Source organism: Leptosomus discolor, chromosome 4 (genome assembly GCF_034619465.1).
Source record: "Leptosomus discolor isolate bLepDis1 chromosome 4, bLepDis1.hap2, whole genome shotgun sequence".
In the NCBI taxonomy this organism is placed as follows: domain Eukaryota; kingdom Metazoa; phylum Chordata; class Aves; order Leptosomiformes; family Leptosomidae; genus Leptosomus; species Leptosomus discolor.
This window is the reverse complement of record NC_141394.1, coordinates 78958189-78978998: the sequence shown is the minus strand read 5'-3', so window position 1 is coordinate 78978998 and position 20810 is coordinate 78958189. Positions and strand designations below refer to the sequence as shown.

Genomic DNA, 20810 nt, shown 5'->3' with positions numbered 1-20810 from the left:
TTATTTTTTTTTATGTGTGTCCATATCTCACAATACTTGGTAACGTAACTCCAGACATCCCTTTAATTTATAGAATGTGCAGCTGACCTCTACTGCACATGAGCAAATCCAACATTTCCTTAAATTGTTGCATTACGATGTCTATCCTGCATAGTGGCATATACCCACAGATAAAGTAGGAGCCTTCTGTGATGTGCCAGAAGACTTATTTAACACATATGGCCCGAAGGGTCAGGACTTGGCCATAAATTCAAGGCACCCTGAGAACACTGGTTTTACGGTCCGTGGCTAAATCAGTGATGCAGTGTATTGGCAGTGAAGGCTGATTCTTCCTGAAAGTCTTGTGTTCGCTGCAAAATGCGATAGGGTATGCGTATTCTTTATTTCACATCTGTCCTCTAACCATTTCATTGGGGGAAAAGTGAATCAGCAAATAGCAAGAAGAGAAAAGATTGTCTTGTGCTTTGGACAGTGATGTTTCATCCTTTTCTATGCCATAGCACTTAAACCAGCATGCTGCAAATTTTACCCTAATTTTTCTCCTCCTCTTTCCTGAGTGACCAAAGTTAGACACATACAATTTGATATCCAGAGCTGATGAGGATTCACATTGTTACTGATGAGTATTTAGGTGTGTCTTGGTTTGAAAGACAGGTGTCTGCTCAGGAAGGCAGGAGCCTCCCTTGAAATGGAAAATGCAACCCCCTTCCCTCCAAATTATTATAATTTTGAAATTAAGGGGCCTTCAGGCAAAGATAAGGGGAACAGGAATAACAGTTCTTTACTAATATATATATATATATATATATATATAACACAAGGCAGAAAAAAACAACGCACTGGTTTACACTGACGGAGTCAGAAATACAACCTGACACCCTGTTAGGGTGGCAGTAGCAGTCCGATAAGATGCTGGCTGCAGTCCTCCTGAAGTGATGGGTGTAGTTCTGTGGAAGCAGCGATCAGGTAAAAGGGTCTGGTCTTCCTCCGAAGGTCCAGTGGTAGGTAGGTAGCTCTTGTCCTCTGGAACTCCAGTGGGGGGAAAAGCTCCTCTGGGAATCCAGTGGAAGAAAGGCTGCCAGGGTGTTCAAAATCTCCGTTTTTATTTGGCATGGACTGCTTGGCTCCTTCCCCCCGGGCGGAGCATCTCACCATGGGATGGGGAGTCGTGAGGCAGTTCCTTGATGGGCCATGAACAGGAGATAGTCCAGGAGCGAGTTACCGATGGGTCAGGCGATAAGGCATTGTTGTGCCCAGTAACAGGAGATAGTCCAGAGGGGGGAGGCAGGGAGCACCGCCCCACCTGGTCTCAACAGCTCCTGAAGATGGTGATAGAATACTTTTTTTTTTTTTTGGGCACATCTTACACTGTAACCTAGGACAAGGTGTAACAGAAGTCAGTGACCGCTTCTCTGAGCACAGAATGGTAAATATACTGAAAACCCAACCAACATATTTATATATGGGCATTTCTTCATCCATGGCAACCAAAATATTTTTACTATATGTATGTGTATGCACGATATGTCTATGCACGATGTGTGCTACAAAGATATCTAGATGGAAACTTATATGAGCCCAAGCAAATATTTATAATCATACATGAGCCCAAATGTTTGTAATCAAATCTCCTTCTTGTAAAACCATTTGGTCTAATACTGTCATATTAGGCAACGAAGCTGGTGAAAGATCTAGAGCACAAGTCTTATCAGGAGTGGCTGAGGGAACTGGGGTTGTTTAGGCCAGAGAAGAGAAGGCTGAGGGGAGACCTTATCGCTCTCTACAACTACCTGGAAGGAGTTTATAGCAAAGTGGGGGTTGGTCTCTTCTCACAAGTAACAAGTGATGGGACAAGAGGAAATGGCCTCAGGTTGTGCTAGGGAAGGTTTAGGTTGTATGTTAGGAAGAATTTCTTCACCAATTGTCAAGCATTGGAAGAGGTTGCCCAGGGAGGTGGTACAGTCACCATCCCTGGAGGTGTTTAAAAGACATGTAGATGTGATGCTTAGGGACATGGTTCAGTAGTGGGCTTGGCAGTGCTGAATTAATGGTTGGACTTGATGATCTTAAAGTTCTTTTCCAACCTAAACGATTCTGTGGTTCTATGAAATTGTTGTTAAAGTGTTTAATAGGCTGCTAGAGGGTCTTTGTTTAGCATCAGATCCTGCAAAACATGCTATAATGAGAACCACTCCTTACCAGAAATAAACATTTAATTTCTGAGAGATGTTTTAAACTCATACGTTACTTTACTAATACAATGCTATTGGGTTTATGACCACACTTTGCTTGAAATGGATGTACGAGAAGAACAAATAGGTAGAGGTCAAAGCAGAGCTCAGTTGTCAAAGGATGACAGAATATTCCATATTTTTCCACATTCCCTTTGTATGGGATTTTTTCCCTTTCTACCTAAATTTTTAAGTCGTTCAGCTCAGCTAATGAAGCCTTACACCAATAATGTGCTGGATTAGAGCGCTACAGGTCATTTTTCTCACTATGCCACTGGAAAAACGCCAACAGTTATGACTCCATTTGTTCATTCACAAAGCAGCAGGAGTAGATTCATAAGCATCAGGCCATGGGAGGAGATGGAAAGTTACGTTTCATTCATTTTGGTGAACATGAGGTATTCATTTTTGACCACATGTATTACCACAATGAGTGCCCGTTGGCTGTGAAAGCTTCTTTCAACAGTTTTGAACCTGGCTAGAATTTAGTCCTTAATTTACATTATTACACCTGAACATTATTTGCTGTTTCAGACTGGAAATAGCTCTTAAACTATATGATGAATTGTTTGCTTGCCAATTGCATTTTTACATCAGTGCTCATTTTTGATTAGACAAGCAAGAAAAAAACATCTTGAACTAATAAGATGCTATTATTTATAGCTTCTCTAAGCATATGTTGTCACTTAATGCAGTAAAGTTTTTGGAAATTGAGTTAAGAACGGTATTATTCTCCAGTTAATGTTATTGGGCCACACTTGAGAAGCTCCATGACAGTGATGTATGGGGAAATACCTAACTCAATTGCACCCACAAAACCTACAGTCTTTCTTATCTGTCATTTACTGTACAAAGAAGGGTATACTTATGCCAACAGTGAAAGAGCTACGAGCAAAATTCAGGCAAAGGCATAAAATCTGTGTCTGGAGTTAAAACTTGTAAATTCATCAGGTAGAGGATAATTCGTTTATTATGTACAGAGTGATTGGCTATGAATTTCAGATCCAGGAGCAAATCAATATGTTGGGGGAAAAATTGAATATTGCTTTCTGAGTTTGAGCTGTGATCTTAAAAAGAGTTATGCAAACACTTAGACTGGAAAATGTGATCTATTAACAACTCTCAGGCTAACTGCATGAATTAGTTAGACACCTGCAAAATGTTGACTGAATCAGGTCCCAAGTTAATAGCAACACTTCTAACCTACTGTCTTGGTCATTCTAACAAATAAAGATTTTAAAGCCTTTCTGTAGATGTGTTTTCAATGGCATTGAAAGTAAGATCACTGCCAACAAAATCTAGGTTGAAGGAATGCTGGAGAAAAACTGAGAAACAACAAAGTTAAATTACTGCTATTTCATCTATTGATTTTTTTTAATTTATTTTTTTTACTATCAGCATAATAGAAAACTAAGACATCACTATGGGTGAATTCATGCCTTGATACAACCTGCATTTTCTTGCGAACCACCCTGCACCACAGAGAAAATATTTTCTCTAAAGCTTTTCCTGTTTTTCTCCCACCCCACCCGTATCTCCTACTATTAAAATTATCAAGTAATTATCTATTTTCTAAAAATATATTCTCTATTGACTTTATGTACTGCCATGTTTGTACTTGAAAACGTAGCTGCAAATTTTGTTTAGTGATATGGGAACAATAAGATCACTGATAGACAGGGAGAAGTTAGGTTGCATAATAAAATTATTGAGATGAAAAAATTTAAAAAGTTTGGGCGTTATTGTTCATAGCGTCAGAATATTAAGTTTCATTAATATGCAAGATTAAATGAATGCCTAGATAATTTAATGTACCTTTATGACCTTACTATCAATTCCTCAGGATCTTAAGTAGATGTGAATGTTCAGAAATCTAGAAAGGGATAATTAAGACACAAAAAAGCGATAAAGGTCAAGGTCCCTCCAGGTGCACTGGTATCAGTGGGAGTTAGGAAACTTGGCCTGGTTTCATCCTGCTTCATATGTCTGAAAGTCAGGAATCTATGTTTCCCTATACCAAATGGATAGGTGTTTCCATTAGGCAATTAATCACACCTACTTTAAGAAAGCATCTGAAGTTCAGCTGAATTAAATTCTGATGTTCTTCTGCCCACTGAGTAGAGAGGGAGGAGAACCGACTGGCTTAAACCAGATGTCTGCTTTGGACAACCAAGTTTAGGCATAAATCAATCCCATTCTTGCACCACATCCTAGAACACATTTGGCTCCTATTCAGAAGGATGCCCAGGAGCACCTGGCTGAGCAAGACATGGCTACTTTCTGTCCAAATCTCACTGGAACTGAAGGGTTCCCAAAGGTCTCATCTTTGGCGCATTTTTCTAGCCAGAAGACTATTTTTGAATGGCCTCAGCAGAGCTACTTCTTAGAGCTTCATTTTAAAGAGACAAGCACCGACTCGACTTTTTCTAGTATCCAGGGCTTTGGATCCAAGGGAATCGGCCTTTCTCAAAGACCAGAGGTTGTTCTCTGGAGCCAGACTGTCCTCAAACAAACCAGATGATTTAGCTCCAGAGAAGTGACTGGCCTCATATACCCCAGTGTATTCAGCTTTGCACTCTGGCTAGCTCTTAGTAGCTCTGCATTTATTTAAGCGTTTGTAGTTGTCCGGAAATTTGATTTGCCCAGTTCCATGTTCATAGAGACTAGACACGTAATCTTAGGTGCCAATCACCTGGTCAAAATAGTCCTTAAGTGGCTGTAAAAATCTGGTCTGATTTGGGTAAGATTATTCAAGAATGACAGGGCAGTCTAAAGGTTTGGACTGATACACTTCTAAAAGTTGAAGGAAGGACTCCTGAAAATCTCATGCAAATAATCTGTGCTTCTCCTAAACATCATAGTTGTGTATATTACATAAATCAACAACATTTTCCGGAATGATTGGTGGTGGTGTAAGCTAAGGGTTATCAGGGGAGACTAATAAACAAAAAAATCCATGAATGACCCACTACATTAAAAAAAAAAAAAATTATGCTCCGTTAGGAAGAAAGCTCAGCCATTGTCCAGATTTAAGAGGTTTTAGTACAGGAAATTCACAAAGTTATAGCTTAAAAATTTCAGGGTTCTGGATAAAATTTCTTCCAGATTTCGGTTTGGTGGGGGTTTTTTAAATTATATTAATCCATTAATTTACTTAACTGAGGAAAGAATGCGGTCTCCTGCAAAGTTTAAGTATTTTAAAGAGGTATTTAAAAAGTAATTCCTATGGGATATCTGACATATTGTGTCAAAGACGACACAGTTGCTCAATTTAGTTTGAAGGATGAGTAAGGAATCAAACATGACACCTTATTTAGCTTGAAGTGTTTGTCAAAGTCACAGGATCACAGAATCACAGGACGTCAGGAGTTGGAAGGGACCTCGAAATATCATCCAGTCCAAGCCCCCTGCCAGAGCAGGACCCCTTAGAGTAGATCATACAGGAACACATCCAGGCAGGTTTTGAATGTCTCCAGAGAAGGAGACTCCACCACCTCTCAGGGCAGCCTGTTCCAGGGCTCTGCCACCCTCACAGTGAAAAAGTTTTTCCTAATGTTAATGTGGAACCTCCTGTGCTCCAGCTTGCACCCATTGCCCCTTGTCCTGTCACCGGTCATCACCGAGAAGAGCCCGGCTCCATCCTCCTGACACTCGCCCTTTACGTGATTATAAACATTGATGAGGTCACCCCTCAGTCTCCTCTTCTCCAAGCTCAAGAGACCCAGCTCCCTCAGCATTTCATCATCAGGGAGATGTTCCACCCCCTTCATCACCTTTGTGGCTCTGTGCTGGACACTTTCCAGCAGTTCCCTGTCCTTCTTGAACTAGGGGCCCAGAACTGGACACACTATTCCAGATGGGGTCTCACCAGGGCAGAGGAGAGGGGGAGGAGAACCTCTCTCGACCTACTGACAACCCCCTTCTAATACACCCCAGGATGCCATTGGCCTTCTTGGCCACGAGGGCACATTGCTGGCTCATGGTCATCCTGCTGCCCACCAGGACCCCCAGGTCCCTTTCTCCTGCGCTACTCTCCAACAGCTCAGTCCCCAGTCTATTTCTAGAACTGTAAATTCATTATCAGAAGATTCTAAATATTTCATAAAACATTTTTTTAGCCCTAGTCTCATATCATATCATAATTTACAACATTTCAGTCATGATTATTATATTGCTAATTAAAATGAAAAAGCTTTATAAAACTCTACTGAAATATTATACAATATATCATAGAATCGTTTAGGTTGGAAAGGACCTTTAATATCATCAGCCTCACACTGCTAAGTCCACCACTAAACCACGGCCCTAAGCATGTTGAGTTGTGAGATTCATCCCACCATGTTTCTGTGATGGCAACTACATCATCGTTTTCCTGCTGCACTTTCATGACACTGGGGCAGGGGTTCTGATTTAGCAAGTAAATAATCTCTTAAAATATTTCATTTCTATATCTCCCTTGTAGATTTCTGGGCCTAAGACTAAAGCTTCAGGGGGTCTGCTTGTGACCAGACTAGCATAACAAATACAGCATGTATCCCTACCTGGTTTTTTCTGTATGATTTCGTATTCATGGGTCAGGTAAAAAAAAAAAAAGGAAAACAGTAATTGTAGCCCAAATCAAATTTTTTAGATATTAATTGTAAATTTATACGTATATTTATATAGACATATTTACTATTAATATATTTTTAAAATATATTGCAAGAAAATAAATTAATTGCGATGTTCAACTAAAATAAGAAACTTTATCTTTTTGGGGGAGGGGGGGAAATAATCTGAGCAATGGACTCTATCAGGCTATGAATTAATTTCCCTCAGGTGTTCGTGGAAGTTTCTTCATTTGAGTATTTTAAACATTGTTCAGAAATACCTTCGAGATCAAGAGTATTTATGTTATTTGGACTAAATTATGTTATTGAAACAGAAATGTGTGTCTGGATACAACCACAAAGTATGGTTTTTTAAAAAGAAACTTTTTCACACCTTTCTTTTACACATGCTACAAAAATCTCAGTCCAGTACTTAAAAAATGAGCATAGTACTCCAACCAGGGCTTCACTGAGCAACTTCACAGTATCTTCTCTCAAGTGTTTTTTTATATATTGTAATAATTCTGGATTGACCTTTGCCATTTTTTACAATAGCATCCCATTGTTAAACACATTGCAAGAATCCATTTGACATATCTTTCTGATTTGACCACGTACCACAGGTTATTCCTTGAGATGCTTTTTCTCACAAGTTCCATGTCCAACTTCCAATAATTTAATTTGTTTTTCCCTTGTTTTGCTTCTAAGAATGTCATGTGTGGCCATGTCAAAAATATTACCGAAGTCAAGCTGTATCATATCTACTGCTTCCCCCAACCCACTAGTTAGCTGTCCTGTCAAGGAAAATACTGTAATAGGTTGATGCAACCTATTTTGACAAATCTGTTGCCTGTCCGACATCTGCTCATTATTTACAAGATAATTAAACATTAATTGCTTTACATCATGTTTCATTTTCTTTCTGGGTACTGAAATTAGGCTGAATATCCTCTAATTCTTCCTTCTTTTCCTCTCTGCCTTTATGTAACTAGATATTTTTCTTCTTTTTCTAAATCCCTGGAACTTTAACTGTTATTGTTTTTCATGAGTTCTCAAAGGTGGTTCAGAAATTGCTTTGATTATTTTCTGAAGAACTGCAGGATAATTTTTACTACGGTCTGTTAACTTGAAGGCATATTTAATAGATACATTTCCTTATGTTTATGTAGGTGTTCGCCAAACCGCCTCTTCCTAATTTAGGTCTGTTGCACTTACAAATAATTATATTAAATACCTGACCACCTCTGCTATTTAGGAAATTCTGGACAGACATTTAAGGACCCTAAATATTAAGTTTCTTTGCGTCCTTTTTTGTTGCTATTTTTGCATCTCTAGCTTTACTTGTTTATCACTATGATCCTAAATAATTTTTCTTTTACCCTTTATGCTTACTTGTTTTCATTGTATTTTTAATGATTGCTTTTTGATTTTCAGCCTAAAGACTTTGTTATGCAATCGTATTAGTCTACTACACTTTCAAGTGTTCCATTAATTAAGATAATTTGATATATGCATTTATTAATATTCTTTCCAAAACTTCTAGCTCTTTCAAACTCCTAATTATAACGTTTCCCCTCTGCCTAGCAATGTTTTGTTAATGTTTATGTTTTAAGTCTGTCGTTCCTCTCACTTTTTCCCGTTGTCTCCAATATTGTCCAAACACTTACTGCACTTACTGAACATTATCTGCATGAAATATACAATACTGGTCTTTCTTCTGTGAACGAGTTTATATATGTGTGTATATTCATAGTCAGGTGAACAACATTTGAATAGATATATCCCTTTAAAGGGCTCCCCTTTAACAGCTGGTGAGTAGCACTTAAATGCCAGAAACAGAAATGTTGAGCTTGTAGTTGATGCCACTTGCTCTTCACAATGGGAACTAGTCTTGAATCACATTTGTGTGTGTGTGTTTTTACTTCAAATCAGGTAGTAAGATTTATAAAAGCTATTTTTCATTAGGAGTAAAATATATTTAAGGACATTCAGTGTAGAAGAAAACGTGGTTTCCTGCTATAGTGGAAGTTTACTTACTGGGAAAGATTATTGCTACTCTTGATGAAAATGACACTGGAAATTCCCCTTTGAATTCATCAGTTGGAATCAGGCTACCTAAAAGTGTATTAAAAATAGGGTCTAGGGAAAAGATGATAAAAAAAGATAATATTATAACAAAAAAGGCAACTGTCTGAGCTAGGAATAATCTTTTCCTGTTCTTCCAATTATAGTGCCAAAATAGTAAAGCTAATGGTACATCATTCGGATACCTAGATGCTAGCAGAAGGGAAATAATAAAAATAATTTAACTATAATGAAAAGATGGCTATCTATAAATCTTAAGCTTGACCCAAGTTCCTTAAATTTATAAGAATTAATCCCAATGGATTTTGATTCCAGGTTTCTAATGAAGCATTGATTCTGTTTGTGTGTAGTGTATGAGACCCCAGTCCTCCCGTATTAATGATAAAATATTGAAGAACAGGGATAATTAAGGACAGGAGTATAGGTGCATTATAATTAGTGGGACCTGATGGTCATGTTCCTGTTTGTAGGATTTGGGTTCAAGTTGTTAGAGAACTGACTTGTGGAACATTTGTCTTTCTCCATATGTGATATGCAGAAAGCGATTATACCTTCAGAGGAATACTGTATAAAAATTGAAGAAGAGCCTCTTGTTGCTTCAAGGAATGCCTTTGAACTATTTATATAAGTAAATAATTGCCTTAAGATATATATTTTAAAAGCTCATACCGCAGTTTATAATACCATTAGCTACTATCTATGGCTATTTGTTGTGTTATATACATGATGATAGTGAAGAAAGAAAATGTTCATTTATGTGCCTTCACAAAAGTAATTTCCTAGATTTTGCATTTTGCCACTTACACAATTATTATTATCCAATATGAGCTAGACTGCGGTTGGTGGTCTGAATTAGTAGGCATAATGGCTACATTTTGCTTTGATCATTTTGTGTAAATATGTACTGTGTTCATTCCAAGTTGTAAAATTTTTAAATGCAGTTTAATGATAGCTCGGATATCTTGCAGTCTTTCAAAAGTTAGTAAATCACACTTTTTAAAGGAAGTTTTACATTCTTTGTTGTGCAACTGGAGGAGAGAATATGAAGATCTCTATTTTCATGCTGTCAGAAAATGTGCCAGAGCTCTTGCATGTATAGAGTTGGTACAAACCCACACCATGAGCCTTCCTGGGTCTTGAAATTGTAGCAACACTATGCACTGTGTCTACTGGAAAGTATTTATGCCCAAGGGTAGGGGAAAGATGTTCATGAAAGAAGGTGTCTAATCTTACTGCCTTTCATTTTGTTTAATCTAGTTATGCCACGTTTTGCTGAACAAGTTGAGGTTGCCATTGAAGCTTTGAGCGCGAATGTCCCACAGCCATTTGAAGAGAATGAGTTCATAGATGCCTCCCGCTTGGTTTATGATGGAGTTCGTGACATCAGGAAAGCTGTTCTGATGATAAGGGTATGTAAGGCACCTGGGAAATAAACGTTGGGGCTTACAGGAAAGTGTCATATCGGATGAGAGGAATATAAAAGTTTCTTGGAATGAACTTTATTTCATAATAAGCCAGAAAAGCCTGACATTGAAACGAGCATGAAACAGAAGTATGTGCTGCCAAAAAGAATTTGTAAGTAAAGAGATGAGAGTATTTTAGGAGATGAACCACAATTAATTTATCACCTAGGAGAAGATTTGATCACAACTGCCAATAACAAAACTTCATTACTGTTTCCGTAGTAATACAATTAATTTGCTAAGATCATCAAAGTTTGTGTAGATTTTTTGTTGTTCTTTTTCCTAATGTACGTGTGCTGCCTAGGATATGAGTTAAGTCTGGTTAAAAATCTAAACGAATAAATAAAGTATCTTGCTGCTCCAGTGAGTCTCTGCAGGGATAGTTTTGAATGTTTACTGAGGTAAAGAATGTGTCATTTCAGCGTTGACTAACCAGTTGATTCAATTTGCTTAGGCATCTTTAAAAAACAAACATAATTATTGTGAGAGTAGTTGTGTGTCTTACTTTTCAGTGTAGTCTACAATCAAAGATTTAAAAAAAAAAAAGACAAACCAATCCTGGTTTGGACATTTCTTCAGCAATTGAAACTCTTATTTGAAACTCAAATTGCCTTGAATCTGCCACGTACAAATAAAGCTACAGTGAAAATCAAAGACAAAACTTACAAAGCAAACAACAGTGCTAAACCAGCAACTCATCCCTTTGAGCAACCAGGTAACATACACTTGTGGTTGTGAGTGTGTTATGGCACTGATGGCAGTTGGAGCACTCCAAAATAGCTTCATTTTAGTCATCTGTCACCATGTATTAACATTTACAGAAAAAGATTCTGACAGGCTTAATTTTGTAACTGTGAAACATAAATTCCATTCCTGTACCCAGTGCTAATCTCAGGTAGCTTGAACTATCATCATGACTGATGATGGGGGCAAACCCATCCTGTTTGCTGGGTGTGCAACATTGGGGTATGTACAGCTCCTCTGGACTGGGATGGAAACAAAAGATCTGCATGGTAGAGGATCTCCGTTTTTCCTTTGATTGTCCAGTGCCTTAGTCTGTAACAGCAGTTTCTGAACTTCTTTTAGGACAAGAGCCGCTTCTAAGCACATTTTCATGTTTTATAGTTTCTCATGAGTTGTTTTAAATTGCTTCATGAGGCGCAATCGTCGGGTGGGATCTGCTATAGAGCCACGCTTTCCCATCCCCTACGCCGAGGTCTGGCATCCAGCACCCCCCTGTACATCAGAGTTGCCCCAGAGAGGTTGCCATGAGGCTGTCCATACTGAGGGAGATGTTTCTGCTAAGCAGAGAGCACCATTTTAAATTCTGGAGGCACTTTCACTTATTTCATTGCTGTCTTACTGTTATGTTAACTGCTAGGTTGGAAAGCTGATCAGCACGCAGGCTTCGCAATCTCCTTAGAAACATCCCAGGTTACTTTTGCAATTGTATCACTACTACTTTCTGCTCCTTGTATGATATGAGTTAATGAATTCTGCTTACCCAGATTAGGAAGATGTATCTTTGCATTCAGACAATTAACTTATTTACGGAGCTAAATGGAGTACTCCTTACCCAGGCAGAGAACTAAAGCACATAAATGGACTCATTATCCTTGTGACTTAGCTGGGAAAATCCACATCTATAAACTTACACAGACCAGAGTTTGCTGAATCAGAACCTTATTTTCCATAGAAAACAAAATTAGTTTCAGTTAGAGACACTCTTTAGCATTCCCATCCGATCTTCTCACATTGAAATGGAATGTATAATTAAAGGGTGAGGCATTAAGCTATAAAAGGCAGTCTATGAATATTTTTATCTAATTATCTGTCAAATCTCATGCACCCCTTTAATTCAGGCTGTAAAACTTCTTGCAGAATTATAGAAAAAAAAACCTTGCAAACTTTTTAGAGCATCTGACACAAACAGTTATTTTCGGGCAGTAATTGTTCATGTGCATGCCGTGAAAGATTGAATTTATCTGAGATTATTCCCTCATTCCATAAAGGAAATAAAGCCACTTTTTAAATTAATTTTTTTTGTATTATTACTTCTAATAAACTGAAGGAGTGGGGGATAATCTCTGTTCTCCTCTTTTCCCTTGAAAAGGGGAGATTTTATTGTCCCTTTGGAGAGAAAGGAGATTCATTTTTGCATTGAGGACTATTATTATGATCTATACAGAAGAAAAAATCTCTTTCGCAACTTAAGAAGTAGTATAAATAAATTTAGGAGTATAATTATAGAACCTAAAAGTAAGATAGAAAATAATAACTTAGTTCCAACATCTTTTCTATTACCCCATAGGGATCAAATTACACATTGGTTTTTTTGTAGCTACTTAGGAAATTCCCTCAGTTATTAGACAGAAACTCTCTCTCCAGTTAGGAAGAATCACGATGGCACCTTTTCTAATTCTTACGTGTCTTGGAGGCCAGTCTTCTCTTTTCACACGTGGCCTTTGCTATTGGCAACCTCGCTGTTAGTTGCATCTACGTTAGCCTTAGTGTTACACTGGTTTGGATCAGGAGTGCACTACTGGAGCCAGTCTCCAGTTGTTCCCTCTTGCCATGTTTTGGTTCATGTTACAGAGTAGTCTTAGAGCATATAGACTCGATTCTTTGGGGTGATCATGGAAAAAGCACACTAGGAGCATTTTAACTGCACTTCTGCTCTATCATTAAGGGACTTGCAGACCATGGGAGAAGACTACAGTGAGTCTGAATAAAAATGAAATGAGGGTAGTGCAAATGTGGGGTCCTTAGCCCCAGCCGTTTGGAGGTATGAATGCCCTTCTACTTTTCCACGCTTGGCAATGTAGCTTAGCCGTGATCACCTATGGGGTAGCCACTGTGGTGAAATCCAAAGTGGTACTACCTCTCAGAGCCTCTGGAAAACTAGGCTTGGTGCAGAATCCCATCATCTTTTTAAACAGCCTATCTCCGAAGGGTGTTATGGGGTCCATTGTCTACATTGACTGCCTGTTGCTTCTCAGGTTGAATGTAAAGTGTGGGATTTCACTGTAAATCATTAAACAGCTGAAGACATGCTGTGAGAGAAGTTCTCTGACTTTGCCACCCAGATACTGCTTGAAGCTCCTGAGTCACTCAGGCTGCAACTGCCTTTGTACAAAAACAAATGTCCAGAGTAGCGTGCAGTTGCGTAGAGAAGTGTGTTATAAAGGCTTTTTTTTCTCCTTAGCTTTTAGAATTAGAGGCTATTTTCATGTAAAAAATAGAGGAATGTCTTTTTTTTTTTTTCCTCCCATTACAAGGGTAGCTTGACTTGGTGTTTACAGTGTTGAAATTCTTATAATTGCATCTTAAAAGTTTTAAGTGCATACAGCACTATAGCATAGTGGGGTTTCTATCTTCATCAAGTATATTTGAATTGGTGAAATATTAAACAAATAGCATTTATAAATCTGCATATATATGCCATTTTACAACTTATATATGCATAATTCACTTTTTTATACTGCAGTTGCAAAAGATAAGACAAAATGATATTAATGGAAGATATTTTGTTTATAGCAAAATCTTCAATCTAGCAGCCAGAGAGATATTTAAAAAAAAAAAAAAAAAAAGACTGGAAGCTGAAAGTCACCAAATTCATATTAGAAATAAAGCATACATCTTAAAAAAGAAAGTATTTATTTACTGGGTTATTTATGTGGCACTGTGAAAGATTCTTTTTCAGTGTGAGAATTCATCTGAATTAGATGAATGAAGAATATGCTCTATATGTAGTAGAGATACTGTATTTGAAAAGAAATTAATCTTGGGAAGTTTTATGGCCTGTGCTACAGAACGGACGGACTAAAAATAATTAAAATGGTCGGTTTTTCTGCTGAAATTAATGACTTCACAAAATCTATTCGTTTTGAAAATTACTCTAGCTGCTCCTGCCACTGGTGGTTGTCAGAGTTTTGTTTGGAAGTTACCTCAAATCTCAAAACTATGTTTGCTGCATCTGTGTGACCACAGGTCCAGGTGTCTGCAAGACTGATTCAGTCCCTCTGTTGTCCAACTCAGATAAATTAAGTTCCAGACTTTGTTGTCTTGGAAACCAGGTTTTAAATGCCAAGGTCCTGTTTAGTTGTGCACAAAAATTAGAGGTTTTATCATATGTTTAGAAGGCACTGCTAAGAGTAAAAATCTTTAAGTCAAGGTACTTTAATATAATATTTCTTTTTTATACCTTGGTGTCTAAACAGATCAGAGACTCTATTATATATGGGCTGCAGCTCCAAGAGATCAGATAAAACAAAGCAATGGTGCAAGCATGCAACATGTTTGAAATGGCAGCATACAGAGAAGAGTTAACTACTGTTCTTCATCTTAATGAAAATTATTTTGGGAAGAAAATGAGGTTATTACGTTCACAACAGTTGAAAACCTTAAAAGAGTGAATCTGAAAATTGGCTTTGAATTAGGTCTCACTTGTACAGAGGGGAAATGCATTTTTTGTGCTTGTAGTATATTACTAACAGTTGCATTAACTTGTCCTTTTTTTTCACTATATTTTCCACAAGTTCAACATCTATACCCACTAAGTTTCAATCTTCAAAGACCACAAATTTTAAGATTATGAATGTCAGGCAGTAACAGCAATACATTTTTTTCTGAATGTTTCTTTAAGAATAAATCCCTGAAACGTAGAATTTTCAGAATATTTTAGCTTTTCGAGAGGTATCCCAATGTCCTTACTGGTTATGGTTTTGAGATGTAATATTTTGAATATTAAGACCTTACTGTGCTGCAACTCTGACTATGAAAGCCTGGGAAAGGGCTGCGCATTATCTTTTATAGTCTTATCTATACAAGTGGAGACAGAAGAAACTAAGAAAAGGATGCCTGGGGGGGAAAGGGTGCTGGTCTTATGATGACCAGTGCAGCTGGCTTGTTGGCTGGACTTGGAGGATGGGGAAGAGCCAGCTGGTTTATGAAGAAAGGGTTGAAACTCTCCCCTGTCTTCCAGTTCTAGACAGGAAAGCCTGCGCAGATGAAAAGCTGAGCCCTATGTTAGGAAATGCTCCCTTTGGCTCAGGGAGTTGGATGATTCTTACGGCAGCTGGTTTGCTTATGGGACATTTTAAAGTCCCATCCTGCCCTCAGGCAGCTGAGCAGAGGGAATAAAGTGATTAAAGGCGATTGAAAAGCAAGACCATTGGACATTATAATGATGGGTACCAATCTTTCTTTTTTTTCCTGTGGCAGTAAAGATAAATTCATGTTTCCATCTAATCTTCATCTCCTGTCTATCCTTCTATAAACACTGTTTGTATATGCATCTCTTCAGAGATGCAGCCTGAGTTTCATTACCATACTGTCATACTTGGTTATTTCTAGCTCCAGCGCTCAGAATCAAAATACATATTTAATTCACATTCTTTAAGCCAAATGAAGATGGCTGTGTTTTACTCTCCCCATCATGTGCACTTCACCATGTAGCTAGCGAAGCAGCTGATTTTCCGTTACAAGCAGTGATGTGCACTTCATGTTGGAAACCAGGCTGTAATATAAATACCGCCAAAAGACTTCTCTACATTATGTTAGAGGGTTTGGACCGGTTCCTAGTGACTGAGCATCTTCAAGACAGAGCTGTAATGACAACTGGCAATGATTAGCACCTCTGCTAGCAAACTTGACGTTGCCTCCAAGCATGAAATGCCAGCATGCATGATTTCCTCTGTAATGGTTGTCCCTCTAGGTTAACACTGAGGCATATGGGTATCCAGTAAGGTGAGGATTTCTCTGCATAGTTACCATGATCTTCTTTTTCTATAACCACTATCATTTGTTGTACCTACAGAAGTTATTCGAGGCCAGATTATTTTACTAGGTGCTGCTATTCAAGCACAAATTCGAAAATAATCTTCCTTCTAAAGACTATTTCTTGTTTTGCACCATTTATACTAAATACAGTACTAAATAGTGATTTCAAGTAGGCTGTCTCTCCATATATACATAGGGAATTTTTTTTGCTCCGAATTTTTTTGCTAGAAGGCAAAAAAACCAAACAAACAGATCCATTAGTTATCTTTTTCTCCCTCCCTCCAATGTTTTAAACAACCTGAAGCCAGCACAAACATAACTAGATTTAATTAATCTGCCCAGAGACCCCTCACACAATTGATAGCCACCACAATGGAGATAATGTGGTTTCAGTTTAGGGGGTGAGGCAAATTCCAGAAGTCTGTATCTGAGCAGAATCACGTGAACCAACAAGATAAGGCAGATTATAAACTTTACCTTTGTTTCAATAGCAGTTGACATTATTTACATTTTCTTTCAAGGGGAAATCTCTTATTTGCTTTGATAACCTTTTCTTCTAGGATGTTACTTTTTCCCAGGTATTTACATTCTCTTTTGAAGATTACATGGAGTTGCCAGTAATGTAATAGTATTAGTGTCCATTTATATATGAAATAACATTGTCTTGAAATACTACATTCTGGTTGTTAGTGTTTCCAAAGGATATTTTCTGAAGGATACATTCCAAAGGAACTGCATTCATCACGTTAACGGAGTTAAGAAAAGTTGCAGCAAGGTAACGATAAATGCCATTTGTAAAGAAAACTACAGTTGAAACAGCTTAATTTTTAAGACAATTCAATTTCAGTTCTTGACTGCTTGGGCAGACAAGTTAATTTAAAAGGAAAAAGGAACAGCATTTCATGGGCAGGTAGTCGATTAAATAAGAGTTTACTGTACGTAGGACTTTGTCTGCATCCTTTATAAGCTTGTCATCTCCTCTCTTTTGCTTTCTCTCCCTGTGGCTCTCTCTAGACCCCAGAAGAGCTAGAGGATGATTCAGACTTTGAGCAGGAAGATTACGACGTTCGCAGCCGAACAAGCGTTCAGACTGAAGATGACCAGCTTATTGCTGGCCAGAGTGCGAGGGTGAGTATGAAACCCACATACTACGTTAAATGCCTGTATAGCTACAAATAAAAAGCTGTGCCTTGGAAAGCAAATGCAGTGATTTCAAATCTTCAGGGTCACATGAGAAAGGATGGGAGTAAGCTGACCTAGGTGTTTAAAGTATTTTCATGTCTCACCTATTTGAAAAGCACTGGCTTTGTTGAATGATCATCTTAGGCTTAGGTGATGCCTTGTATCAGCCGTTTGCTCCAGCTATTGCTGTAGGAGAAGGTCTTGCAGGTTTGGAATGTGCTGAAACTGTGGGAGTAGTCAGCAAATTAGAAAAAAAAAAAAGAAAATCCCATCAGAGCACCATGTGCTGTATCTAGAGAAATCTTACATTAGTCATGTTTCCCAGTGTGCAAACCTGTCAAGAAGATCTGTTTAAGCTACCAAGTAGTCCCTGTAATTTAATTGTAATTGAAGGCATTTGTTACTGAGTCAATGTAATTTTACCAGGGTAATTACATCATGATAAACTTGAGTCATTGTGATTTGTGACCTTAGCTTGTGCATGGGGATTGCAAATTAAGCTGATGAGTGCTTCAGGGGTCATAGGTGCTGGAAAAGTGGAGTTTGTTAACACTCAGGATTATGCCACCCTCTGATGAATGTTTACCCTTCACTGAATAGACAGCTCAGCTCAGGCTATTAAAAACAAAAAATCAGAAAGGAATTTTGGGGGCAAACGACATCATTTACCCTCATCAAGTTTGCAGACAACACCAAGTTGTCTTGGTGAGGTTAACATGCCTGAGGGATGGGATACCATCCAGAGGGTCCGGGACAAGCTCGAGCAGTGGGCCTGTGTGAACCTCATGAGGTTCAACAAGACCAATGCAAGGTGCTGCACCGGGGTTGTGGCAATCCTCGATATCAACACAGGCAGGGGGATGAAGGGGTGGAAAGCAGCCCTGCGGAGAAGGACTTGGGGGCACTGGTGGATGCAAAGCTGGACATGAACCAGCCATGTGCGCTCTCACCCAGAAGGCCAACTGCATCCTGGGCTGCATCAAAAGCAGTGTGGCCAGCAATTTGAGGCAGGGGATTCTCCCCCTCTGCTTCGCTCTCGTGAGACCCCCACCTGCAGTGCTGTGTTCAGCACAGTCCTCAGTACAAGAAAGACATGGAACTGCTCGGGCGGGTCCAGAGGAGGGTCACAAAAATGCTCAGGGGGCTGGAGCACCTATGAGGACAGGCTGAGAGAGCTGGGGTTGTTCAGCCTGGAGAAGAGAAGGTTCCAGGGACACCTTGTTGTGGCCTTTCGGTACTTAAAGGGGGCCTGTAAGAAAGATGGGGGCAAACTTTTTAGCAGGGCCTGTTGCATTAGGACAAGAGGTAATGCTTTTAAACTGAGAGAGGGTAGATTTAGGCTAGATATAAGGAAGAAATTTTTTACAGTGAAGGTGGTGAAACACTGGCACAGGCTGCCCAGAGAGGTGGTAGATGCCCCATCCCTGGGAACATTCCAGGTCAGGTTGGACGGGGCTCTGAGCAACCTAATCCAGCTAAAGATGTCCCTGCTCACTGCAGGGGGGTTGGACTAGGTGACCTTTAAAGGTCCCTTCCAACCCAAACCATTCTATGATTCTGTCTTTATGAAAATATATTTGACTAGAAAGGGAATTTTAAAAAAAAAAAGCCTTAAAATTTTCTAGCAGAGAACCAGTGGAGGCTGGGAATTTCCTGAATTATTTTCATGGCTCTGGTTTCTTCTGCTACGTGCTAAAAGTGAAGTAATGGACAAAATGAGAAGCATCCTACGCACACACACTCAAACACTGTAGCAAAAGCTGATAAACGGAACAGTGACTTCTCACCTTGAATTCTGAAGAGGATTTGTAGGGCTGAGAACCTGAAGACCAAAAGGCAACAATACTTTGAAAGATCAGCTCAGAGGACCAGAAAGGAGGAGTTTTAAGCTGCTGTAGGAAGACTCACCGTATGTTAGGACTTGACACAAACATTTTACACCCTGAAAAGAAACAGTAGAATAATGCAAACCTCAATGAAGCTTACTTAGAGGCATGGGAAGAATGTAAGACATAGATACCGTGGAATAAGCAGAAGTTTCTTTTTTTCTTAAATAATTTCCTTGTATATTGAATACAGATGGTAAATAAACCATATCATGTATCAGAAATGCTGGCTTTCTGCTGCTACAACCCAAGGACAAAAAATTTCATCCTTGCATATCAAGGACATATCATATATTTTAGTATCACCACGAGAACAGCAGAGGGATTGTAGGTCCCATCCCAGAAAGCTGGTGACCAGGAATGGGCACTGAAAACCCTGCAGTCAGGAGAACTGCTGAATGATGCCTGGGTACCTTACTGTAATAATGATGATAGATCTATGTTCTGGATGCAGTTGGATAACTTTGGGGCATTTTTATATTTGAAAGATCATAAAGTCCTGTTTGATATATTCACGTAATTGACTATTAAAGTAAGTCTCTGATACAAAAGTATTGAGATACAATACGGTTATTTCACAGTCTTATTATATTTTTTTTGGTTATGTCTAGGATTGGGTAGCATATCATCCTTTCTTGGTCTGAAAACAAAGTAAAGACTGCAGTAATATTTTTACTAAGAATCTAGTTCACCTAGGGACTTAAGAGTCTTAAATTCTATTACATTTATTGCGGTTATTATCACTGCTGCACTTAAAACCTTCTGCTTTGATCAGCTACACACTGTATAAACATAATATATTATAAAGACAGTCCCATTCCTGAATAGCGTAGAATGCAATATGTCACAAGAAGCAACAAACAATGAAAACCTAAAATGAAAACATGCTAAGCAGAAGCCACCCAGTCCACAGTCCTGAGTGATTCACTGGAATGAGTCTGCTAAGCAGAACAGTATCTTATTTGAACCTTTTCTGTAGAAAAGCTGGATTTTTACTTGTGGAATGTAATGAATTTATTTAATATGCTTACTGCATAAAGCTATTAGTATTTCGGCAGAAAGACTTGTGTTGGTCTTCAGTAGAACTAAAACATAAATATATATGAGCTGCATTTGCTATAGGATATAGCTTCTTTGAAAACACATCAGCAGCTGGAATGGAAATGTTAAAACAGTGTATGCCAGTTTAAAGGGTGTGCAGGTGAAGCTGCCCGCAGAGAGAAACCACATGCAAGACATACAGATCGGCTTTCCAAATTTTACTACTCCTGTTGTATTCTCTCAGTCTCAGTTAATTCATCTGTTCTAGTGGTTTATGTGTATTTTATATATTTATTTATTTATTAGCTTGACTTACACTGCATTTTTCTGTGGAAAGACTAATATGCTAACATTTGAAACTGCTGAGTTGCATTGATAAGGCCTAATTAAAACTCATGTGTTGAATTTTAATTTGATTAACTTGCAAATATCTCATTTTCTGATATACTGTTTATAACCTTTTTTAATTTCAGTTTTGGAAAAGGTCAATCATGAATTTTTAAAAGCCAAGAGCATTTTAAGAATATGTAGAGAAAGACTTCAGCTGATTGA

At 38.5% G+C, this 20810-nt stretch overlaps 1 protein-coding gene across 4 annotated transcripts in view; it reads left to right on the top strand.

The window, feature by feature from the left end:
* CTNNA2 (catenin alpha 2) overlaps positions 1 to 20810 on the top strand; it is a 459358-nt gene that overhangs the window by 401364 nt on the left and 37184 nt on the right. For all 4 annotated transcript variants that reach the window (XM_086464656.1, XM_086464659.1, XM_086464658.1 and 1 more), the window contains 2 exons: positions 10163 to 10314; positions 17164 to 17277. In XM_086464656.1, the coding sequence (XP_086320782.1) occupies positions 10163 to 10314; positions 17164 to 17277 (266 nt within the window). The remainder of the gene's footprint in view (positions 1 to 10162; positions 10315 to 17163; positions 17278 to 20810) is intronic.